Source organism: Danio rerio, chromosome 22 (assembly GCF_052040795.2).
Source record: "Danio rerio strain M-AB ecotype USA chromosome 22, GRCz13ab, whole genome shotgun sequence".
NCBI classification, from domain to species: domain Eukaryota; kingdom Metazoa; phylum Chordata; class Actinopteri; order Cypriniformes; family Danionidae; genus Danio; species Danio rerio.
The window spans coordinates 17,187,501-17,214,318 of record NC_141042.1 but is presented as its reverse complement, the minus strand read 5'-3'; the positions used below and the strand labels follow the sequence as shown (position 1 = coordinate 17,214,318).

The 26,818-nt window shown below is 35.4% G+C and overlaps 1 protein-coding gene across 35 annotated transcripts in view; it reads left to right on the top strand.

The window, feature by feature from the left end:
- patj (PATJ crumbs cell polarity complex component) overlaps positions 1-26,818 on the top strand; it is a 177,843-nt gene that overhangs the window by 58,223 nt on the left and 92,802 nt on the right. For 16 of the 35 annotated variants that reach the window (XM_087302462.1, XM_087302449.1, XM_087302466.1 and 13 more), the window contains 9 exon segments: positions 1,995-2,297; positions 2,381-2,444; positions 4,095-4,185; positions 7,982-8,044; positions 8,143-8,214; positions 10,119-10,296; positions 10,809-10,919; positions 13,441-13,500; positions 18,621-18,735. In XM_087302462.1, coding sequence (XP_087158588.1) covers positions 1,995-2,297; positions 2,381-2,444; positions 4,095-4,185; positions 7,982-8,044; positions 8,143-8,214; positions 10,119-10,296; positions 10,809-10,919; positions 13,441-13,500; positions 18,621-18,735 — 1,057 coding nt within the window. 35 annotated transcript variants of the gene reach the window in all.

Genomic DNA, 26,818 nt, shown 5'->3' with positions numbered 1-26,818 from the left:
GAGGCAGCTTTCCAGCACTGTTTGTATCAATATGAACATGATAGCTTATGTTTGGTTCATGTGGCCTTGTGGTTCAAGGTATTTGGTAGATCACCAGAAGGTTGTTGGATGAAACCAAACTTGGTATATAAACGGCACCTATATACAGTTGAAGTGGGAAATATTAGCCCCCCTGAATTATTATTATTTATTTCCTAATATCTGTTGGACGGAGAAAAGATTTTTTCAACACATTTCTAAACATAATAGCTTTAATAACTTATTTATAATAACTGATTTATATTATATTTGCCATGATCACAGGAAATAATGTTTTACTAGATATTTTTAAGACACTTCTATACAGCTTAAAGTGACATTAAAAGGCATAATAAGGTTAACTAGACAGGTTAGGGTAATTAGTCAAACTATTGTCTACAGAGCAAACAATCGTTACACAATCAAAAAATATATAGCTTAAAGAGACTAATAATATTGATATAAAAATTTTTCTTGCTCTGTTAAACATCATTTCCTATGTCTGTGAGTCAGAAATTATCCCAAGTTATAATCGTTTCAAATGAGGTAGCCTTTTTAATAGTGCATCTTCATGTTAAACACTGTTTTTACTCTTTTATTCTTTTTACAGATAGGGTTAGGAAAAGAATCTCTATCATCACTATTCTGCCTGAATCGCATGATATGTGATCATTCATGCTAACTTGACATACACATGTTTTGCTGTTATTCATATTTACAGTCTACCGCTGGACACAATGGCCATTTGAGAAGGGCGTTTTATAAGTTTGCATTTCAGTTCGTCTGCTATACACTGAAACACCAGCATTTTTAAACTACAACTTTAGTCACAACACTTTGTTTTTGCAGCTCAAACATGCTGGAGGAGTTTATGTAGTTTGCTAAGCATTAACTAAAGATGATATTTTTAAGCACGACTGATTTAAAAAGTATATTTTAGCTTGTTTTTGATAGATGTCCTAGTGATATTCCTATCACATTAAGATTTGGCTTGCACGATTAAATTTTTTTCAAATTCTGTTCTCAATGTGTGGATATTCACATAAATGACTTACTCCCAGGGCCGTTTATATCTAAGTTCATATTTTAGCCCCACCATGTTGGTGTCTCTCAACATCTAGTTTGTATGAGGTGGGTTGTTAGCCCAACACTCAACCCCCAACCTGGAGGACCAGAACAGAACATACACTATGGACAATTTAGCTTACCCAATTCACCTAAAGCACATGTCTTTGGACTGTGGGGGAAACTGTCACTTAAAAATGATTTCCTCAAAAACCGATGTCAAATCAGACAAGTTTAGTAATGTAATTGTTTGCAAAGAATGAACTCAAGATGCAGTTTTCTAAAACATTTGATGGGACATATTAGCTAGTACTTGGTTGCAGTTTCCCTATTGTTCAAGATTTTAGTTGGTTACCAAAAGTTTGAAGTCCCCATAATGTATAGATTTTATAATATATTTGTTTTATAATATATTTATTGTTTAAATATGTTTTAACTACTCTTAAATCCATTACATAATATGTAATGAATGAACAAAATAAACTAACAACACTGACAATATGTAATACATATTGTCAGTGTTGTTAGTTTATTTTGTTCATATAAAATTTGTTTGTTAAGACCTACTTAACTATGTCTGTTAGTGCTGCTCAGTTGTGCTTTATTGATTTGTATTGTTTTTAGGGTGACAATTTTAACATTTGTTCAAGGACAAAAGATGAAAAAATTCTAGTGCATTTGCAGCAATACTACTCAATAGACACTGTCAAATTTTGCAGCTACAGGGATAGTTTACCCAAAAATGCAGATTCTGCCCTCAATTACTCACCTTTGTGCCATTGCTTCTTCTGAAAAACACAACCTTAAATGTTTAGCTGAAAGCTCCTTTCCATATAATATAATGGTAGAATTAATCTATGCTAAAATGCTAATCATACAAAGTGAAGCTAAGTCACTTTCTTTGTTTATAGGACTTTGTAAACGGCTCCATTTTATCTGACGACCTGGATGAGGAGCCAGAGCTGATCCTGGACGCAGAGCCGCGCTACGCCTCTCCCCTCACCACTGTTGACCTCCAGCCCGACGTAGAGAAAGAGATGGCTGTGGATGAGGAGGAGGAAGATGTAGACGTGAACGTCATGGAGGACCAGCAGAGCTCTAAGGTCAATGACACCAGTCTGCCTTCATATCTCAGTGAGAAGATTCGCTCCTGGGAAGAACCAGCAACATCCAGCCGCTACCATCTCAACACAGAGCCTGATTTACAAGAACAGGTGAAACTCCAATGATTTGACGGCTTTCCTAAAGTAATGTATACAGTTTTACAACTGTTGTGTTTCTGCTGTGGTTTGCAAAGGTGGACGACGATCTTTCCATGAATTTGGAGAAGATTCAACTGCAGCCATTGAAAATTCCTCTCGGTAAGTGTCTGTTAAAGCTTTATAACACTTTCCAGGCTGTTGATAAGATTGAGTTTGTCAATTAAGAAGACTGCACTTTCCCGCCATTGGGTTTTTACAGCAACACAAATTTCTGGTGTGTTATGGTAAGGAAAAACCCTAATGCATGGCAAGAACAGAACGCTAATCCATTGGTTCATATGAGCTGTCAATCACTTTGTTCCGATGATAGGGTGCCACAGCCGCAAAAATATAAAGGTCTGGATCTGAGAGAATAACAATAACACTGACAGATTTAGTTTAAGAAACCAGCTAGAGTTACAATTATGACACATCTGATTAGTGATCATGTGCTAAATGTCAGTCCAGCATTTACACTTTTCGAAGAGTTGATAAAAGACTTCCAGCGTTTAAAGTCCGCTATGAATAAAGCATTCACTGTAAAGCCAGTAGGGCGGAGTTTTCAGGTAAGTGTTTGCCTCATCTACACATTTTAAGCACAGGATGTTCTGTTATTTAATCCTTCATTTAATCTTTACAATGCTGTCAGTCATGCGACTGACACCGCGTTCACCAGCGCTAAAGAGCATGCATTCACTGAGATCATACTGATATTGCAGTTCATGAAAAGGCCGTTATTGCTATTAAGATAACGTATGCAAATAATAAGTTATAATGTCATCTGTGCAATATCAGACAGCACCCGTGAGAACAACACAGTGATTATTATTAATTCAGTTCATCTCATTCACGTCAAGCAGTGTGTGCAGGGCCAGTTTGCCCATGCAGATTTTTGTTTATTTGTTAGTTGTGATTAGAGTGTTAATGTATAAAGGAATCTGTTGATATAAAATGTGTAGTAACGGTGCTCCTAACTGTTGGTAGGTGCGACTAAATTTTGTCTGGTGTGTCTACATTTTTGAAGTTAGAAGCACCAGTGCTACCAAGAAAAAAGGGTCATTTCGAGCTCTGTTAAACCTTAATCGGTGGTTCAAATTTCAAGTTTTAAGAAAATGTTAAATGTAATAGAGCCCCTTTACATTATTCTTTCATTATCCCATTTCAGTCACATAATTCCTGCTTTCAGATCCACTAAAATGGCAGGTGACCATTAAATCAAGCAGATCAGTGATGCTGAAGAAAAGGTGGACACATCTTTCTGAAAATAAAACAATTACTTAAAAATAGATTGAAAAAGAGTTCCATTCAAAAACTACATTTTCCTTTTCTTTTTATTTGAACTACTACAATATTACATTTATTTTTTTATAAGCAGCTTTTTGGTTTTGAGTATAAAGAAGGACTTGTTTTATTTGCTGCTAAGCAGATAGTTTTATCACTGTTTAAAGTAATAAATAAATAAGATCATACTTTTATGATGTTAGTTTTAATATATTAAAAAATCAAGGAAATCAGAGAAATCCTCTGGCTTTTTTCTTTTTTTGCTGTATCGAATACATACAGAACGGTGACACCACTGTATCGTATCGAACTGAAACGTAATGTTTGTGAACCGTTACACCCCAGATGGATGGATGGATGGATGGATTGATTGATTGATTACTTTGGATTTTATTATATATTGTGGTATTAGTGTCTGGCAGCTTAATTAAACACAAGTTAAGTAAACTGTATTTCAGTGCAGTATGATATTTATACATCTGTTTTCAGGTCATTTTACTTCATGGGTGGAGACAGCAGATAGTGATTCAGACTCCAGAAATGAGGGATCAGAACTTACTTTGACGGACACTGATAATGAGTGAGTCTCCATCTGTGGCACACACTCGCACATTTCTAACCATCACTCAATTAAGGCAAGACGCTGTAGGCAAAATGCTGTTTTTTTTGTGCACCTGTCAATTTTTTGGTTTGTTTGATGCAAAGAAGGCATTCGAAATTCAGATTTAGTGTTTACTTATTTGCACTTTATCAGTTTGTGTTGGAGATTTCCTTACAACAAATATTTTAAAGACCATTTCTTTTTATTCAAATTTACATTCTACTTCAGAGGAATGTGTGCTCACATAATTTGCCTTATTATATGGTACATTCTATTCTGCACAGAAATGTTTTCTTGGCTCTTAAAAGTATTTTCTGACAAACATAACATGTCATAATCATAAATAAAGTAAAATAAAATAAAATAAAAAGAGATCTCTTATATCCACTTTGTATAAACCTTTGACTCTAATTGTCAAAATTAAAAAAAAGAGTTTTCAACCTGACTTCATCCAGTGTTTGGATTTTTGTGCTAGAAAAGTATACAAATGAGCACACATTTAATTAAATAATGTCTTATTTGCACATTTAAATCTAATATTCTAATAAACATGTAATACAAAAAATGTTTGCATCTCTAAATGCAATCAGACATGTGTTAAAGTATGGTGATAACTAATAAGTTACATCCTGTTTACGATCAAAAGCAAAGTTTTTGGTGAAAGCTTATTCTTTGTATCTAGCAAATGTACACCGGAAAGCTCTGACATGAATGTTTAATGTCTATGTTGATTTAATATCAGTGACCAGTGTGGATTTTTAATTACCGTTACAATGTTTTCTAATAGATCTACAGCGCCACCTGCTGGACAGTTATGCTTAAATTGACAGATGAGCTACAGAACTATATTTTAAAGAGCTAAAAATGAGAATCAGATTAAAGTAGATTTTGGTGTTCATTGTAAATAAGATATTTAGGATTTTTTTTAAATGTTACAAGTATTGTGAAATTATTATGCGTATGGTAATTATTAAAATGGGTTAATTATGATAATCGGAGCTAACACTTTGGTATTACCCAGGTGTGGTGGAGAAATTGTGGAAATGTGAGAAACGGATGTAAAATGCCGTTTTGAGGCACACAATGAAAGGTGTCAAATTGGTGTGAAACGCAGCTGAGACTCTGCCAGCTGTTTATGATGACAGTGTAATAGAGAAGTGCGTGTGTGTGCACGCACATGTGTTGGTTTGTACACACACAACACGTTTTTTTGGAAATCAATAGCAGAATCCAATTTACTGTTCACTGTACGCAATATTGGAGTTTTGAAAAGAGTTTTAATGTTACTTAGTTTTAAACATCTATTGAAATTGATATATATATATATATATATATATATATATATATATATATATATATATATATATATATTGTTGTTGTTGTTGTTATTAAATAATAATTTATTATTTAATAATTATAATAAATTATTAATAATAATAATAATACTCCGTTTTTTACAATATATTAGATTATTATAGATGAATTATTGTTTTTTAATTTAGTTGTAGTACGGTAATTGTATACTATAGATTATTTGCTATTGTCGCAGAGTACGGTATTATTATAATAATGTTAATTGTGTTTTTTTTCATATAAAATCTTATTAGTTATTAAATAATACTGTTTTATTTTATTTAATAAATATAAATAATATATTAGGATGTAGTAGCAATAAAATAATAATTTATTATTTGATAATAAAATTAATAATTAATAATATTATTTTTATACAATATAATAGTCCATTAATAAATAAATTATTGTTTTTAATTATTTAGTTGTAGTAATATTCTATAGATTATTTGCTATTGTCGCAGGGTACAGTATTATTAAAATAGTATTAATTGCATTTTTCATATAAAAACTTATTAGCACGTAAATAGCTATGTTTTATTTTATTTAATAAATATAAATAATACATTAGGATGTAGTAGCAATATAATAATACTTTACTACTATTTAAAAATAAATGTAATAATTCATAATGATAATCAATTTTATACAATATAATAGTTCGTCAATAAATAAATTATTGTTTTTACTTATTTAGTTGTTGTAATTTTATCCTATAGATTATTTGCTATTGTCGTAGGGTACAGTATTATTACAATAATAAATTGAGTTTTGTATATAAAATTTTAGTAATTAATTAGTAATTAGTCAATTTATTTTATTTAATAAATATAAATAATACATTAGGATGTAGTAGCAATAAAATTATACTTTATTAATATTTAATAATAATAATAAATAATAATAATAATACATTTTATACAATATAATAGTGGATTAATGAACAATTTTTTTATTTAGTTGAAATAATTTTATGCTATGGATTATTTGCTATTGTTGCAGGGTACGGCAATATGACAATAACATTAATTGCGTTTTTTTTTCATATAATTTTAATAGTAATTAAAGAATACTGTTTTATTGTAATAAATAAATATAAGTAGTACATTAGAATGTAGTAGCAGTAAAATAATAATTTATTATTATTTATTATTATTAATAATAATAATTATTATAATAAAATGTTATACAACATAATAGTTCATTAATAAATTTATAGTTGTTTTAAATTATTTAGTTGTAGTTATTTTATACTATAGATCAGTGGTTCTCAAACTTTTTTCATCAAGTACCACCTCAGAAAAAATTGTCTCTCCAAGTACCACCAAAATGAGCAGTATTGAAATACAGTAGCGTAGTAGGCCCAGTAAAGCAGCTACAACTCTGCACAGTTAAAAAAACGTGGCAGATTACCTCAGAAATATAGGCTATATGTCATATATGACATGTTATATACATAATTTTTGATACATTTTTAAATGTTTGTAGCATGTACATGACATATTTAATTCCTCCGCGTACCACTAGAAGGAAGCTTGCGTACCACTAGTGGTACACGTACCACAGTTTGAGAACCACTGCTATAGATTATTTGCTATTGTCAGGGTACGGTATTATTACAATAATATTAATTGCGTTTTTTTTAGAATAAAAATTTATTAGTAATTAAATAATGTTTCAAATATACCAATAAAGTACATTTTAGGGCTGTGCAATTAATCAAATTGCAATCGCGATTTGAAACATTTTGATTAACTAATCGCAAGAGGCTGCGGTATGAATACAAACAAATAGGAAAGCACAGACAAGTGATGGCGTCTGCTGCTTTAAAAACATTAATAGACGAATTAATAGCAAAGAAAAACAACACAACGGTAATATGGGAATATTTTGGTTTCAAAGTCACAGACACCAAACAAAAAAAAGGTCATTTGTAAGAGCTGCTGCAGAATTGTTGCCAGCATGAGATAATGCAGCAACCAGCACCTAAAAAAAAAGCACTTACAGTATATGTACGTTTATAGCAAGTATAAGGAGTGTGATTTAGCTGAAGCTTAACTAAAAAATTAAGTCGCAGATCAAAACGTAATCACAATATCTGTCACAAATTTTCAATTAGATATTTTCCCTAAATCGCACAGCCCTAGTACATGTAAAACTTATTATAACATGATTTTGTTGTTGTTGTTATTGTTGTTGTTGTTGTTCTATTTGTGTTTATATCGCACAGTTGATGTTAAAATTACTAAGTAAAAACAAATATTTTGGACACCTTTTCTCTTTTTTTTCAAATCTGTATTAATTTAAACTGTTTTTTCTTTCTTGATATTACACTTGCAATTCATTGGAAATCCATGCTAATAAATCAGGTGGAGTATTTATGAGTCAGAATCTTAGTTTGCTATGTTTCCATGTTACTCAGGTCTGCGCAACGGACTTCCTCTCGCAACAGGAAGAGAAGAAACCAGGCTGGTCCAACCAGAGGGTAACTGTCAACTTTTCAGTCTTAGTGAGATTTCAGAATTTTTTTGTTGACCTAAAAAAAACTGGTTATTTAAACTGTAGAGTGTGTGTTGTTCACAGTGATCTTCCAGAAAGAGAGGAAGGAGAAGGTGAAGAGACGCCAGTGTTCAGCCATTGGGGTCCTCCACGCAGGTGCAACACTCTTTCTCTACACACACTCTACACACTCCAAATGTTAAAGTACTGACAAAAATCTATTGTGCAAGTTACAAAATGTAAACAAATTTATGTCAAAAACATTTGGAAGTAACTGAAGTTAAACGGTACTATTTATTATTTCTAAAATGAAATGTCTGCTTTAAATAATTGTGTTTTAAATAAGTTAAAATGTAGAAACGTTTAGAAATTGTTTATTAACAATAGTAGAAAGTAAAATGTATATCAAAACAAATGTATGTAATCTTTTAAAGGTTTATGAAATTAAGCCTTTTTGGTTATTTTATGTTTGTAATTTATTAAGTTAAAATCTATAAAATTATTACACCCACACATATGTACATTCATGTACCAAATAAAAAGTATACATTTTAATATGCATTATAGATAACATTTTGAAAATAATTTAAAAAGATGTATATGATTGTCTTGTGTCCATATATACAGGTTATTATATTTGTTTTATATTTAAAATATATAATTCAAACATGCAGTGCTGAATTCAGCAAAGTAGTCAAAAACTTTCCAATTGTCAGGTTGTCACGTTGCTTAGCCTCTTGTTGTCACGTTGTCTCGTCGTGTTGTGTAACCTCACGTTGCATCACGTTGCATAGCCTCTCGATGTGTCACATTGCTTTGTCACGTCATATTGCGTAGCCTCTTGTATTCCATTGACACATCACATAGTTGTGTCTTGTTGCATTGTATTGTCACATTGCGTAGCCTGTCCTTGTGTGACATTGCTTTGTCACGTCTCGCTGCGTCACATTGCGAAACCATGCATTGTCACATAGCTTCTCGTTGTGTCACATTGCTTTGTCACGTCATATTGCGTAGCCTCTTGTATTGCATTGACAAATCGCGTTGTTGTGTCTTGTTGTGTAGTCTCTTGTTGCATTGTATTGTCACATTGTGTTTTTGTGTCATGTTGTGTTGCGTCACGTTACATTGCGTAGCCTCTCATCACGTTACATTGCTTTTTCACGTCACGCTGCGTCATATTGCGTAACCTTGCAGTCACGTAGCCTCTCGTTGTGTCACATTGCCTTGTCACATTGTGTAGCCTCTTGTTGTATTGTGTCATGTTGTTGCGTCACGTTGAGTAGCCTCTCTTTGTGTTACATTGCGTAACCTGGCAGTCACATTGCGTAGTCTCTCATTTTGTCACATTGCTTTGTCGCCTCGCGTCATTTTGCACAGCCTTTTGTTGTGTTATTTTGTTGCATTGTTGTGTCATGTTGCTTATGTTGCGTGGCCTCTCATTGTGTCACATTGCTTTGTCATGTTGCATCACTTTACGTAACCTCGCTTTGCATCGTGTTGCGTAGCCTTGTTGTGTCATGTTGCTTTGTCACGTCACGCTGTGTAGTCTCTAGGTGTGTTGCATTGTCTTTGCGTTGTTGTGCCATATTGTCGCATCACGTTGTTGCGTCACGTTGCGTAGCCTCTCGTTGTCGCATTGCTTTGTCATGTCACGTCACATTAAATAACCTTGCACTGCGTCTCGTTGCATAGCCTCTCGTTGTGTCACGTTGTTTTGTCACGTTACAATGTCTCTTGTTGTGTTGCGTTGTCACATTACGTTGTTGCATCATGTCATGTTGCATCATGTTGCGTAGCCTCGTGTTGTGTTGTATTGTCATTGCGTTCTTGTGTCATGTTGTCACATCACCTGTGTTTTTTGTCAAGTTTCGTAGCCTCTTATTGTCACATTGCTTTTTTTCACATCTCGTTTAACCTTGCATTGCATCACGTTGCATAGCCTCTTGTTGTGTTGCGTTGTTGTGTCATGTTGTGTTAAGTAGCCTCTCGTTGTGTCACATTGCCTTGTTGTGTTGCGTCACAAATTTACAATTTTTTATAATTTTTTTGGGTCTCAGAGTGGAGGTGTGGGCAGAGCCGGAGGAGTCTCTGGGCATCAGTATAGTGGGCGGCCGCACCGTTATAAAGAGGTTGAAGAACGGAGAGGAGCTGAAGGGCATTTTCATCAAACAGGTGCTAGCAGACAGTCCAGCTGGACGCACCGGTGCCCTCAAAACTGGAGACAAGATCCTACAGGTCTGAGATTCACACATACTGCTCCTTTATCTCTTCACATACAAGCCAAACACCTGCTGTTTTCTGCTGACTGACCATTTTTGTTTCGTCAATTCATTATTCTGATTTGCAGCTTATTTTGTTTATTTGACCAAAAGTAGTTATTCAGTATGTAAATGACGTCTTTATTCTTTGCAATACTGGCTTATTTAGGTTTACAAATTGGTAGTGCTGTCTATTTTCATTTATAATTTTTTTTTTTTTTACATTAAGTATTTATTTTAAAAAAAAAACAGCTTTTATTTGATTTTCGTAAATTATGTTTTTTTAAAAACCATCTCTTCGATGTGTTAAAAAAAACATGATTTATAAAAATAATTAATAATGGAGAAATCTGTTTTTCAAAAATACCTAATTTCAACCACATGTCCCCTTTAAATCCTCTGTTATCTCTCTGTCCTCTGTCTCTCTCTCTCTGTCTCTCTCTCTCTCTCTCTGTCTCTCTCTCTCTCTCTGTCCTCTGGCTTGAATAGGTTTCCGGAGTGGATTTGCAGAACGCCAGCCATGAGGAGGCAGTGCAGACCATCAAAGCAGCTCCGAGCCCCGTGGTCTTCATTGTGCAGAGCCTGTCCTCCACTCCACGGGTAAACCTGCCATTTAAAACCCCATCATCTCCTGCTGCCGCTGCGCTCCTCAGATAGGAGCCCGCAGTTCACGCCTGGGCGCTTGCGTTTATCAAAATAAGGCCAATTCATTTCCAGTTCAACAATGATCATTCCCCTGAGCGCTACTGGTAAATGGTGCTACACTTGAGGGCCACCAGTTACCTGTGTTTTTTCATCTATTTTAGCATTAGTATGGTTCTTGGATTGTTTAAGCTTTGTTACATAGTTGAAGTCAGAATTATTAGCCCCCCTCTGAATTTCTGTTTCCTTTGATAAATATTTCCCAAATGATGTTTAACAGAGCAAGGAAATTTTCACAGTATGTCTGATAATATTTTTTCTTCTGGAGAAAGTCTTATTTGTTTTATTTCGGCGACAATAAAAGCAGTTTAAAACATTTTAAGGTCAAAATTATTAGCTTCTTTAAGCTGTATTTTCGATAGTCTACAGAACAAACCATCGTTATACATTTACTTGCCTAGTTACCCTAACCTGCCTAGTTAAACTAATTAACCTAGTTAAGCCTTTAATTGTCACCTTAATTTTATTAGAAATTAGTTAAAACTACTATGTTTAGAAATGTGTGGAAAAAATCTTCTCTCCGTTAAACAGAAACTGGGAAAAAAAATAATGAGGGCTAATAATTCTGACTTCGCATATGTAATTGATCACATATTAATTATCACAGATTAATAATCGACTTCACATATGTGATTAAAAACACAGTAAAAAATCTCTCAAGTTGGGAAACCACATTATAAACCTACCTATTATGTTCAAACTACATTTGCTTTTTAATAACATTTACAGTTAAAGGGGGAAATTAGTCATCTTCCTTCATTTAAATATTTTCCAAGTGCTGCTTAATAGACTCTTTAAATACATTTTTAAACAAAAGGGTTCATGACTAGTTTATAACTGCTTTTTTTTGTCTTTGCCATAATAACAGTACATATTATTTTACTAGGTATTTGAGCTTTAACCCTTTGTTGCACAAGCTATAAAATAGATATAGAAAAAATAGGCATAGATGGGTTACTTTAGACCCATGTAGTGCATCAAAGGGTAGGTACAATTTAAAATCATAAAAAGAAAATCTTAAGTGCTAATAATATTGACTATATTGATCGTATTATAAATATAGATTTTTTTATATTCATGAACTGCTTTATTCTAGTTAAACTAAACTCTCAAAACAATATATTATAGAAAGTCATTTGATAGTTTTCCTTACTATGTGTGTGTGTCTCATATATAATGCTTTGTTGGTTTAAATCAGGCATGTCCAAACTCGGTCCTGGCGGGCCGGTGTCCTGCAAAGTTTAGTTCCAGCCCCAGTCAGACACACCGGGGCTAGCTAATCAAGTTCTTACTAAGCTTTCCAGAAACATCCTTGCAGGTGTGTTGAGGCAAGTTGGAGCTAAAATCTGCAGGACATCGGCCCTCCATGACTGAGTTTGGACACCCCTGTTTTAAATGCTTATACATTAAACAGCCACTTTATTATGTGCATCTTACTAGCACTGGCTTGGACCCCCTTTTGCCCTTAGAACTGCCCTAATCCTTCATCATATACTGTAGATTTAAGAAGATACTGAAAATATTGCTCAGAGATTTTGGTCCATATTGACATGATAGCATCATCTGCAGATTTGTAAGCTGCACGTCCATGATGTTCTTAGCTGACAGGAGTGGCCCCCTGTGTGGTCTTCTGCTACTGTAACCCATCCACCTCAAGGTTAGACATATTGTGCATTCAGAGAAGCTCTTCTGCATACCTCGGTTGTAACGAGTGGTTATTTGAGTTACTGTTGCTTTTCTATCAGCTCGAACCTGTCTGGCCATTCTCCTCTGATCTCTGGCACCATATAAGCATTTGCACCTACAAAACTGCCGCTCACTGGATATTTTTTTCTTTTTAGACCATTCTCTGTAAACTCTAAAGATGTTGCCATGTGATTGGCTGATTAGAAATCTATGTTAATAAGCAGTTGGAAAGGTGTACCTAATAAAGTGGCTGGTGAGTGTATATTTGAATAATATTATTGCATTTATTTATAAATATTTAAGTTATGTATATGCAGTTGAGGAGTGCAGTTTGAACACATATTGGCTACTTTTGCAACCTTCCAACTCATGATGTCATACATTGCCCTGTTAGCATGCCTGTGCTAATCCCTCCTGATTGGATGCTTGGAGTTGTAATAGCGACACTAACGGGACGTCAATGATTGATGTCTTTCTCTGTCTGAGATAATTGATTCTGTTCGCTCTCAGCCTCAGTCTGGGAACACAAATCTCTTGAGCTGATGTGTCCGGGTTTGTTAGACGTGAGGTTCACTGTCTGTGTTTTTGTGTCTGTGTGTCTGTGTCTGTGTGTGTGTGTGTGTGTGTGTGTGTGTGTGTGTGTGTGTGTGTGTGTGTGTGTGTGTGTGTGTGTGTGTGTGTGTGTGTGTGTGTGTGTGTGTGTGTGTGTGTGTGTGTGTGTGTGTGTTCACAGCCTGTTTCAGTCACAGCCTCTAGCATTAAACAGCACAAGGCTAAGAGAAAAGCTGCACAGGTGAGTCAAGTTAAATATAAACTTAATAACAATAACAATTGTTAATTGTTTGTAACAATAACAAAATAACAATTATTGTAAGTATTATTATTATTATTATTATTATTTTCTATTATATTACTTAATAAACATATTTTTTTGTTAATTACAATTAATTTTATTTTATTAGATGTGGATTTGATTTCTAACTTATTTTTTTGTTTGTTTACTTGCATGTTGGTCAACCTTTTAATTTTATACTAGTAAAAGTGTGTGTGTGTGTGTTTGTGTGTGTTTGTGTGTGTTTGTGTGTGTTTGTGTGTTTGTGTGTTTGTGTGTGTGTGTGTGTGTGTGTGTGTGTGTGTGTGTGTGTGTGTGTGTGTGTGTGTGTGTGTGATATACACACCCCCTCTCACACACACACAACAGTTCTTTCTGGTTCTTGAATCTTATTGGCTGATAGCTTTGCGTCCAGCCTCTTAACCCTTCACCCATGTCTATTACTCCGCCCACATACAGCAATAGGCAGAGGACACTCTACAATTTGATAAATATTGCTGCTGTTGGACAACAAAATGTACATTTGAGGCTTTTTAGTGGAGAATGTAGTTGTTTAGATTGCAACTATGCAGTTTATTTATAAAGATAGTGCCTGTTTTAAAATATTTATAATTTCTGAGAGACAGCGCAGTCTTTGAGCAAAGATGGTTGACAAACTTCATCCACAAGATGGAGACAGACCACATAATAAGCCCCTAGAGAAAACAGCTTAATTTCAAACTACAGCTGATTAAATCGTTATTAAACTGGTAAATGACTTTCTAAGTCGATTTTTCTCTTTTGTATGTTGTAGCACTGTATTTATACCATAGGAATATTGTGATCTTCATATTGCAACTGAGAAATACTGTGAGATATCTCTGTAGACTGAGGTGGCATTTCATGCCGTTCAGCCTTATAATCTTAAAAGGCCAGCAAAATCACCTGTTTTGTCATCACTTTAGATATTACACTAGAGAATCATTCAAACACTAGCTTTTAAGTGATGTTGGTGAAGTAGCAACAGTTTCCACTGTTCTGACGTCAGCTGCAGATGTGAAGGAATGCCATATCGAGTAGTTTCTTTTACAAAAGGGTTTGGAGGCTCTCCGTGTCTGATTTTCTATTTTATACACATGTTTTTATTGTGCCGTTGAACTGTTGTATAAACAGTTCAGCAATATCACATGAGTAGCAGTGCGATGTGGCTGTATATCGATAATTAATTTATTTTTTATTTTTAATTATGCATACGTTGAGACAGAATATCTGTCTGCAAAATGATTCTCCCTGGACCTGAACTGTCTGTAATGATCAGTTATTAAATCCCTGCTGCCTTTAATGATCGGACTTTGGTCTCTTTACAAGGAAAGTCAATACTGCATTTATTTATTAGCATGTCTGTGTCCACTAATGCAAGCATCTAAAGCTGGATTTCACTCGGGGTAAAGCACAATCCACCGCAAATCTGTCAATTCCCAGAATCTGAAGAAAAAAAAATGCAAAGAAAAGAGGACAAACGTGCAGTCGAGGAGCAGTCGATGTTACTGAGAAATGGTGTCTCTTCCCAGGAGACCTGTGGAAGAATCCTGGTCTGAAGTCTTCTAGACACCTCTGGAGTCACCGTATTTTGATTAAAAACGGTTTTATCTAGCAATTAATTTGAAATTACGGTAATTTGCCTAATTGCTCCTTCATCCATTCGTTGCATTCGGCTCCTGAGGCTACGTGATTATTCACCGCAATCAGAATATGCGGCCCTCTAATTACACCCTGCAAATTTAATTAACATTTCAGCTCGTATCTGAAGAAAAAAAAAAAGACCATGCTTTCTTTAACTTCCGATGCTGTGTTCAGAAAGAAGTGGAAATTTGCATCCTAAAAATGGGAAGCGCAACGGATTATGTTTCATAGTATTTTATAAATGCCACATAATATGTGCTAAATTGTTTATTTGCTAATTTAGCAAAATTAGCCAAAAATGCTAATTGCTGTATTCACAATTTAAGTCTTTTTTTTTCCTTCTGTTTTGTACATCCACTATTCATTATCTATTAATCAGCAGTAAGTGTGGCTCTCAGGAGCATGGAAACTATATGGTATTCTTCTTAAAGCATTAGCTGATTAATGGTAACAGATCTGTTAGAGGAGGCTAACGCAAGCTATAATAGTTATGGCTCTGTTGAGAGATGGTTAACAGTGGTTAGACATTGTTGTCAAATGTTTTAAGTGTTAATCTTCAGCTGTTAACTTAGTCTAGAGCAGGGGTGTCCAAACTCTGTCCTGGAGGGCTGGTGTCCTGCAAAGTTTAGCTCCAACCCCAATCAGACACACCAGGGCTAGCTAATAAAACTCTTACTAGGCTTTCTAGAAACATCTTTGCAAGTGTGTTGAGGCAAGTTGGAGCTAAAATCTACAGGGCACAGGCCCTCTAGGACCGAGTTTGGAAATCTCTGTTCTAGAGGAAATTGCCTAGAGGTTTGGTAAAACTGCTCAGAAATAACTAATCACACATTGAAATCACATAGCAAATGTCCTAAAAACAACTCTGTACATCCTAGAAGTTGCTATTTAGTGCATTTTATTGAAAAACTACATTTTTGAAAATTAAATCTTTAACATTAAAAACTGTAAAGCAATCTGCAAAAAACCTAAAACATTTGAGAAGTTGCATCGTGTTGCTTTGCAAAAAAAATGCATGGAACATTTTAGAAAACGCTATACATGCACACAAACAATCATTGAGTAGATTTAGCATATTACACAGCTGTCTGGAATACTTGATTCTGATTGGTCTGTCACGACATGCCAAGGTATGTTATTCCCAGATAATAACTGAAACTAATAGCAGAGGCTCGTTTATGTTCGCCTCTGTCAGTTTTGTGTTTAAATAATTAGCAAACTATTGCAACTCAATTCTGTCAACTTTTGTTTGTCTAATTTTTACATCTTGTAGCAAGTAGCCGTGTAATAAGAGGGAAAATTTACTGCCAAGCAGTTGTTATCAAATAATAAAGCCCTTCAGTGTTATCAGCATTGTTTTATAAGTACGTTCTGTAAGTAAGTCAAGTAAAGTGTGTTTATATAGTGCATTTATTGTGTATGGCCATACACCCAAAGCGCTTTACAATCATGAGGGCGGGTTCTCCACACTACCTCCAAGTTGCAGGATCCCCTTAGATGATGCATCGGCAGCCCTAGGACAACGGCGCCAGTCCGCTTACCACACACCAGCTATTGGTGGAGTGGAGAGAAAGTGATGCAGCCAATTCAGTGGATGTGGATGAATGGGAGGCCATCATGGGTAAAGGCCAATTGATGAAAATTTGGCCAGGATAATCCTGTCAGGCTTTATTCTGCGATAACAGCTGCCTGGATGTACTTTATAACTTACTGAAACACTTACTTGCATGTAAATTTGTTACATATTCACTTACTAGAATGGATCTACTAGTCTCCCATTGACCCGTGAACCGAGTCAGGGTGCATTTAAAGCACATGAGGTCTAATGAAAGCACAAGTGGCAAATGGTCTATTACATCTTGATAACAACTTGAACAGTCAGTGGCAATCCAGAAACTAATCTGCATGTCCAATTCCTGAGGCGTTTCTTTAACAATAACATTTTGGATGGCACTTCTCGTAATAAACCATCCTCTAATTTCCACCCTCTACCATTGGTGGCTTTCTTCTCAATCTTATCATTCACGTTTCTCGCTCTCTCTTTCTATTGAGCTCTCTTATCCTTTCTTATTGTTGGTATTCTAAGCCTTTTCAGGAACATTTCAACCCAAAATCCAATAGAAGAGCTTTAGAGAAATGGCATAATAGGCTTCATGCAACTTGTGCTCTGTTTTCAGCCTCCGAGTCATCATCTGAGCGGTGAATCAGTCTGATTGGTCAACAAAGCATTTGGCTTTTTTTCAAATTGGATGTATCATTTAATTGAAAACATCCGATTCAAAAGAGTTATTCTTTTGTTTGGGGAATACATTATTTTCATTTTAGATGAGCTTTTCTATCTCTGTAGCTATAGTGTTTTCCAGCAGTGTTCACGCGCATTCATCTCTCTCAGTTTATTTGTTTGCATGCAGGGGCGGACTGGCCATCTGGCAATTCTGGCAAATGCCAGAAGGGCCGGACCATTTTTTAAATGTGGGCCGGTCAGCAATTTGTTCATTTTTTCATTTTTTTTATTTGTATTGTTTTTACATGCAGGCAGCTATTATCTCTTGCAAGATGTGAGTATTATGATGATGATGATGATGATGATGATGATGATAGTAATAATAATAATAAATGTTAAGCATTGGCCCAATCAGCAATGACCGACTGCTTTCGAGTTGGGCTGACCCAAAATCTGGCTAGAATGTCAAAAAAACAGTAAGTGCAACACAAGGTAATTGTCAGAAATGGACCATAAAAAAGGAAAGGAGGTGCAGAAAAGCTCAGAGAAAGCAAAAAAAAAAAAGTTAAACTCTGCCAAAATGCATAAAATGAACAGAAATAGTCTCGAAAGAGGGCAGCGGAGGGGTGCAAGAAGGTTGCTTTTTCGAGCCTCGGCTGGGTTAGTTGGTGTTTCCAACACATGTTCGCGTGGGTTTCTTCCTGGTTTCCCTCACAAGTCCAAACACGTGCTGTAGGTGAATTGAGTAGGCTTAATTGTCCGTAGTGCATGCATGTGAATGTGTGTGTACAGGGGTTTCACAGTGGGTTGCACTTTGGAGGGCATCTGCTGCGTAAAACATATGCTGGACAAGTTGGCGGTTCATTCCGCTGTTGTGATTCCAGATTATTAAAGGGACTTAGCCGAAAAGAAAATGAATGAATGATCGCATATATAAATTTGTTTTTGTTCCAGTCACATACATTTAATGTTTAAATATCTATTACATATATGGTACTGCTTATATTATTTCACCATCTGTACACCAAAATAAGTAGTGAATGTGTGTGTCCGTGCATGGGGCTGTGTTGGTGTAGTAATGTGGGCTGGTGTGGCTACAGTGCCAGGGCTGATTTTTAGTCCCAGTCCACCCCTGTTTGCATGTGTCCTGTGGCATTGTTCTCACTCTCGGTTTCTTTGGTTTTGTGCAAAGCAGAAAGCAGGACAGGGTGCTGCTCCTCCACCCATGCGTCTCCCCCCACCCTACAGACCCCCTAGTCAAGTTCAGGAGGAGGAGCAGGAGCAGGAGGAGGAGGATGAGCAGGATACAGGTGAGAGACTGCTGGTCATTACACACTTGCTGTGTTTGGAGTCAAACTGACATTCTGTTGAGCATATTATGATTTTTTATATGCCTGAATAATTTACATGTGTTTGAGTGTATATGTTTGTTTGTGTTTACACATTTGTTGTGTTGTGTTGGTATTGCTGGTTTACAAGGACTCTCCATAGCCGTTAAATATTTTTATACTGTAAAAATCATTTTATTCAACCGCTATCTCTAAAACCCAACCACCTCAAAGGAAACCTGTGGCAAATTTTGAATGTGAAAAGAGCCTCTTAAGTATAATTTTTAAGCATTTAGATTTACAAAACACAAGGTTTGTCCTCATAAACCACCTCAATTTTGTAATACCTAGAGCATACCCATGTGATTATACAAATTTCTGTTTTAAACAGTACACGCACGCACACACACACACACACACACACACACACACACACACACACACACACACACACACTCTACCATTGTTCTAAAGTTTTTAGAATTTTTGAAAAATTTTATTTAATTTTTTTGTTTAAAGAGTACTTTTCTGCTCACTAAACGGTAAAAAAAGTAAACTGTCAGGCCAGCAGCATATCTCCATTGATTCTCCCCAAAGCCAAAGAATTATGATTTAAGATATTAAATATCCTTCTAATACACATCACTACATCTTTAACACATACATTTAAAAGTTCTTTTTAAAATTTTACCACATCATATAAAAACAGAAACATTTGTTTAAGGTCATAGAACACATTTTTTTACGTGCAGTTTTTCCCAATCCATGTAAAGCAGTGCAGGATTGGATGACCGAAAAGAAGGTCAGTTCAGCGGGAATCAGGCAGATAAAGCACGCCATCGCATCATCATGAAATGATTAAAATGAATGACTGAATTCTGTTGGAATATTTTTTTTTAAATGTATTTTTTTCCTGTTATTTCTAAGCAGAGTTTTTCACATTACTAGATTCACATGGTCATTCTGAATGCTTTCTAATATCTGATTTGCTGTTCAAGAAATTGTGTTAATAATAATGATTATTAATATTCGTAGTAGTAGTGGCAGTAGTATTTTTTTACTGTTAAGTTTTTTTTTTTGTTTTTTTTATAGATTCAGTTCAATATCATGGAGTCGGTGTATATATGCACTCTAAAAATATTGTTTGGACCAAATTAATGCAACAATTTTCATCAATATATTCAAGTTACGACAAAATCTATTGACAACATCTAACAAAATGAAGTTCGGACAACAAACTTTGTTAGCCAAATGACCGTTTCCTCTTCAATCAGAGGTATTTTACATAGCATAAACCATTTAAGTTAAGTACTGTTTCAACTAGTTTTTTTATTAAAATTTAAAATAAATCCAGTGTTATGTACTTAATTACCATAATTATTAAACATACAAGTTTTCAAGTTTAGAACCCCAAATAAATTAGGTAGCTGAAATTGTTACATTTTTTTGTATGTTTTCAAATTTACTGTTCATTTAGTCGCTTGTAAAAAAAAATATAAATTTTTTTTAAATTCCAGTATTGGAATCCATTGTTTTTCAGTATTTTAAAAAGCAGAAATGTGTGCTTCCCCATATAAATGATATGAAGAAAAACTTGAAAGAAATTATACAAATTAATTTAGCAGTTTTTCTTTTTCATAAAGGGTGTTGAATTTAGTACTCAAAGTGCCCTGAAACCAGTCTACTCAGCTGTTTTCAACATAATAATAATAATACGTTTTCGAGCAGCAAAAGGATTATATGTCTGGAGTAATGATGCTAAAAACTTTGTTTTTAAATCACAGGAATAGAAAAATAGAAAATATTACAAAAATATCGTTTTCACTAGGGGTGTCAAAATTAATTGTATTTTGTTTTGATGCACTGTAATGCAGACCCGAACAATTCAGTTTCGGTTTAGTAATAATCATAACCGGTTATCATGTACAGGTCATTTATCACATATGCGTTATATGGCTGTAGCTTACTATGGCGAGGGAGGAGACCACAAGAGCCACGCTAACCGCTCGAGACAATCGCAGTCTTTTCTGTTGAGTGCGTGATTAATCAGAGGCATGTTAAGAACACGCTCAAAAAGCAAGCCGGATAATATTTACATTAGTTTATTTGCTATAAATGTTTGTGTTGTTCTGTGCATGTACTTAAGTTTTGTTTGATACATTTAATATGCATGTTTTCTGCACCACTGTGACGTCCTTACAATTAATATATAAATATGTTTATGAATTGTGCATCTTTAATACAAGAATTATGTTGCTAAGCAAACTATCAAATTGTTTATGGAATCTAACCGAACCGATGGCATGATAATCTTAACCGAACCAAACCGTGAGACCAGTGTAGATTAACACCCCTACTTTTCACTGTACTTGTGACTGTTAAGAGACTTCTTTAAAATCAAATAAAATCTTACTCTTTTATTACTACTATACATGTAATTATGCTCACACATACATATCTTTTATTTGTTAGACTATCCATCAGAAGCTCCATTATCACTATCAAACAAAACAAATCATATGCAATTATAATATATAATGTGCAGCACATGAAGCGCTGTACTAGATACTGCATCCCAGTGTACTGAAGATGACATGGATGAATGTGTTTCATTGTAATAACTAGGACGTACCTGCTGAATTAAACATGTTGCATGCTAAGTTCATGCACCTATCATATTCTGTTTGAACCATTTATCATTGCACATAATGCACAGTCTATGCTTTACGCCATACACCATTATTCTATTTCAAACCTAGCCAGTGCTTGAAACGCATTACTGAAAACCACACTATGAGGCATCCCAGCACCAGATCTCATTGACTCAGACTTTCTCAGCGTCACACCGCAGCTCTAATCTCTTTCCACTTTCATGATCCTCAATATGCCATGCGAGCAGTGCGGCGTCTCCAGATCTCTTTTTCATTTTTGTCCTCCTATGGTCTTTTGACTGTCTCTCTTTCTGGATGCCATCCAATGAGCATGTCCTGTGAAAACTTTGTAGTGTGAAATTAAGTGAGATTTGCTGTATTCTGGGGGATGGTCGGTGGGATGTAGGACGTAAGGTGTCAAAGCCAGTTCCCGGAGCCCGCAGCCCAGCACAGTTTAGTTCCGACACTGCTTCAAGACACTTACCTGTAGCTTTCAAACAGACCTGAATGACTCCATCAGTTTGATCAAGTGGATTTAATTAGGGTTGAAACTAAAATGTGCAGAGCTCCGGCCCTCCAGGAACTGGCATTGACACATGTGAGTTGAGCGGTGTGTCCAATTGAACATGTGGCAATGTAGCGGTGGATCCTGATTGGAAACTGAACATAGGGAGCTTTTAACATTTTCAGTAGTTGTCCTTGAATTTCAGGTTGCCGACCTTAATGTATAGCACACACTCTCATGCTTGGTTCACATCAAATTCAGAACTAAGTATTTGCGTGAGTAAACTTCATACCAAATAATTTGTATACGCGATTAACGTCGTATTATTTGTGCATGTCATGAATGTGGGGAATAAGGATCAATCACATCTACTGTGCAAGTTGCAAGTGAAAAATTTGCAAGATGGGGTAAAATATCCCACTTTTAAGGCTCTAAATGTACTTGGAACTTGTTTTTTTATTGTTATACATCACCAGCTAGATTACTAGTAAAGCTACATATCAAATTTAACAAAATGCCACTTCTTGATGCTTCTGCTGTTTCCCTCAATCTCCACAATTTACATGGACACTAATAAATTGATTATAATACAATTAAGACATACTCTGATTAAAAGTCTACCATGTAAACAGCGATTTTAATTTTATTTTTTTATTATTAATTAAATCTGATTAAGGTCATTATCGAACTAAACAGAAATTGAATTAAGACGTGGAGTATGCTGATTTTAATCACATTATTGAAGTACAGTACAGACATGTATACAGCGCAATCAAACCATTATCGCCAAATAGGATTTTCACCACATTTTGCTACAGGAAAGTCTTTACAAACTATTATCTGCACATACCAAGTCAGAAAAGGACCACAGACACTAGCATTGTGAAATGCGAATGTTTTTTTTCCTATATGGCAGCACGAGTGGTCTTCAATGAACCTAAAAGAGCACATGTCACTCTGCTGCTCATCCGTTTGCACTGGCTGCCAGTTGCTGCTTGCATCAATTTCAAAGCTCTGATGTTTGCCTACAAAGCGACTTCTGGCTTTGCTCCTTCTTATCTGCTCTCACTGCTGCAGATCTATGTGCCCTCCAGAAACTTGCGTTCTGTGAATGAACATCGCCTCGTGGTTCCATCCCAAAGAGGGAAGAAATCACTTTAGCGAATGCTCACGTTCAATCTGCCCAGTTGATGGAATGAACTCCCTAACTGCATCAGAACGGCAGTCACTCGCTGTTTTCAAGAAACGACTAAAAACTCAACTATTTAGTCTCCACTTCACTTCCTAATCTGCAATTGCCTCCCTGGATATACCACTAACTGTACTCAAAAAAAAAAAAAAATTTTTTTTACTAAATTACTTAACTTTTTTTTTTTTTAAAAAGTACTAATACTTTCCTTCTTAGACTTTACAGACCTGAAACTTGCCTATAGCACTTATTCATTGTTGCTCTTATAAGTTGTGTAAAATTGCTTCCTTGTCCTCATTTGTAAGTCACTTTGGATAAAAGCATCTGCTAAATGACTAAATGTAAATGTAAATGTTTATAAGATACAGTCAGAATTATTAGCCCCCCTGTTTTTTTTCCCAATTTCTGTTTTATAGAGAGAAGATTTTTTTAACACATTTGTAAACATATTAGTTCTAATAACTCATTTCTAATAAACAAAATATTTTATCTTTGCCATCATGACAGTACATAATATTTTACTAGATATTTTCAAGACATTTCTATACAGCTTAAAGTGACATTTAAAGGCTTAACTAGGTTAACCATGCAGGTGGCTTTAATGAATGTTTATTACATGCTGTAATCCATTTTTTCAGCCAGTTTCTTGAACTTCCCTCATTTTCAGCAAAAACTTTTGGAAGTCTATAAAAGCTGTTTGGCATTTCCTATTTCTGCCGATATAAACAATTATAAATAACATAAAACAGAAATATTTAGATTTTTTGATAGCAATTCCTATGTAGAAGAACCACTTCCTGCCCTCCATCTGAATTTTTTATGTCATCAATGATGTCATGTGAAAACAGCCTATACTGTACATGATAAACACCTCTTATGGTTTTAATCACATTTGATAATCCATTTAATTGTTTCCGTGTCCTGAACAGTTCTACCTGTAAAGCCTGTCTTCTGGTGTGTAGATTTTGAGGTGCACATATTTGTCCATGCTACCTTCCAGTCTGTCAGTGATAAATTACTTTAGGTTACCTCATCAGCTGCTAAAGCACTTGCTCCTGTCGATCCAATCAAAGAATTCTTTAAATGGATTGATGGAAGTCAATACATCAGCTTTGCTAAAGGCCTCGACATGCCAAACCGCTTAAGTTGGAGGGCTTTTTCTTTTTTACACTCCAGTGCGTTCAGGACAACCTAGTCAGCAGTTTATGTAATCCCTCAACATAAGAAAACGTCTGCTCGTGGATTAAGATAAGAGTAATATTGTGTCGGATTTATTGAATGTTGAATAAACACAATCTGAAAACTTTGCCTAAAACTTGTCGCAATAGGATTACAGGGCGTTTGCCTTGCTATGTAGGACATGAGATAAGTCCACCCCTTATGTCAGGATTTGCTGATGTGCTTTCATTTTTGTATTTTAAATCATATTCCGTTGCCAAACGTTTATTGGGCATTTCATATTTGCTCACCTAAAAATGCAGTAACGTTTTTTAGCATATAGTATGCTAAACATGCTGCTGCTTCTACATTAGATTTATACACATATAAGAATGAGTGAATGCCGCCATCTGTTCGCATCTGCGGTGAAGGCTGGGGAGAAGGCCGGCTATTGTCTGAGGTTGAAACAGGGACCTTGAAGGAGCTATTTATCTCAGTTCAGAACATCAGTCAAGCTGATGAATTATAAGAGGCTTGCAAGATGGTCAATCAGAAAAAAACGCCACGATGAAGCCAAAAGGCCCATTTTTTTTGCTCAGATCTGTCTTTGGCAGCATCACTTTTAACAGTTTCCCTGAAGGAATGGTTTTGTTTTGTGGTCTGGGATCCTCTGTTCTTCGTCCATCATTTGGTCTTTGATGTATCACGCTGTGTGAGGCAAATAGAAATGCTCAATCTTCCTTTTAGTATCACATTCCATGGACAATCTATAGTGTATTCTTTGAGACATTTAGTATATATAGCCATGTGAGCAAGTTCTTCAGTTTTTCATCTTTATTTCTATAGTGCTTTTACAATGTAGATTGTGCCAGATCGGCTTAACACAGAAGAAGAAAAAAGAATAATAAGGCCATAACAGTATTTCTGACTGTGGGACATTTCAGCATATCAGGCAGGCAGAAGATTGGTGTAAAATGCTGGTGTAATTCTAGGAAAATTCAGTTCTGTTAAATTCATTTCGGTTTAGTTCAAAAATTAAATTACATTTTTTACAATTGTTTATTACAATGTCACTAAGGTTTATATTCATGTGGAAGAACACCCACCGAAGAACAGCTCCACAAGCCCCAACCTAGCAAGTGACGGTGGAAGAAACCTTGGAAGGAACCAGAATCAGCCAGTGCAACCAGTTCTTCTCTGGCCAAATGTAAAAGACAGAGCTGTGGCCTGTGTGTCGCAGGGCTTGAGAATAAGGAGCATTCTTCATGGAGAAGATGCAGATCCAAAGAGGTCACCAGGCAGGGGTTCACATTAACCGACATGATTAATACAATACAACGCAATGAAAGGCTTACTGGGGTCTTTGCAAGAATCTTGTGCTCTTGACTCATCGACAACCACAACAACCATCTGCTCTGGATTTGGACTGGATCCACAATTACATGAACTTGAGCATATAGAAAAATAGACTGATTAACATGAGCATAGATGCTATTCAAATTAGTGTCTTTTTTTGGGAAGTGTCCATCCCAATGCAAATGCTTTAGCCAAGGATTGGTCATGCAACAAGACAATGATCCCAAGTACAGCAGCAAATCTGTAGCGGAACAGCTGACAAGCCAACCAACTGACCGACCAACCAATGTACTGTATCTACCAACCAACGTATCGACCAATCAACATATCAACCAACCAACCAACGTATCAACCAACCAACCAACCAACGTATCAACCAACCAACCAACCAACGTATCAACAAACTACAACATATCAATGTTTGGCAATAGTCAAGTCAAAGTCTAGAGGCCAGTCTGACTAAAATGCTGTGGAAAAAATTCTTTCACATGATTTTTTTAGGTCTGGTAGATCATTTTAGATGGTTTGTCATACAGGTAATGAGCAAAATATTCAAAATAAGCAGTGTATAAATAATGATTGTCAAATGTCTTGCTTGATGACTCTATATCCATATAGTTTTGTGTCCTGGAAAAAAATAGGAGGCGTCTGCAGGGCATCTTTCCAACTTGGCTGACATCAAGTATCTTGGGAGATCATATCTGTTTTAAAATTGACTGGCTGAAAGCTTTACCACCAGTGTTCAAAGGAGAATGCTGCAGCCTGACATTTAATGGCAGTGATTTTCTAGACCCCACGTTTTTCCCTCTTTCCCTCTTGCTGTTCGTATTTGTTTAGACAATCTAGAGTGTCTTTCTCATTAATACGTTTTCAGTTTCAGCACATCCACATACACATGTGGACCAACAGACTTTTGTTAATAACGAGATTTTATTATTTTTATTATTATTAAATAATGAATTAAAAACTCCTGGACATGCCATTAGTTCTATTAAAAAGGGAATGCCCTGTTACTAAAGTAATTTCCAGTTAATGCTTTATGAATGTGTACTTTCAACAATAGTTCTAGGAACTCTGAAGTGTAAAGCCTTCCTTTTCTCTTCAAATCGCTCAATGTTGCTCCTGACCTCAGATCAGTCGGCAGTGCTTCTCTTTCTCTCTCTCTCTATCTTTCTCTCTGCTGCATGATGAATAATAAGTCCAGTG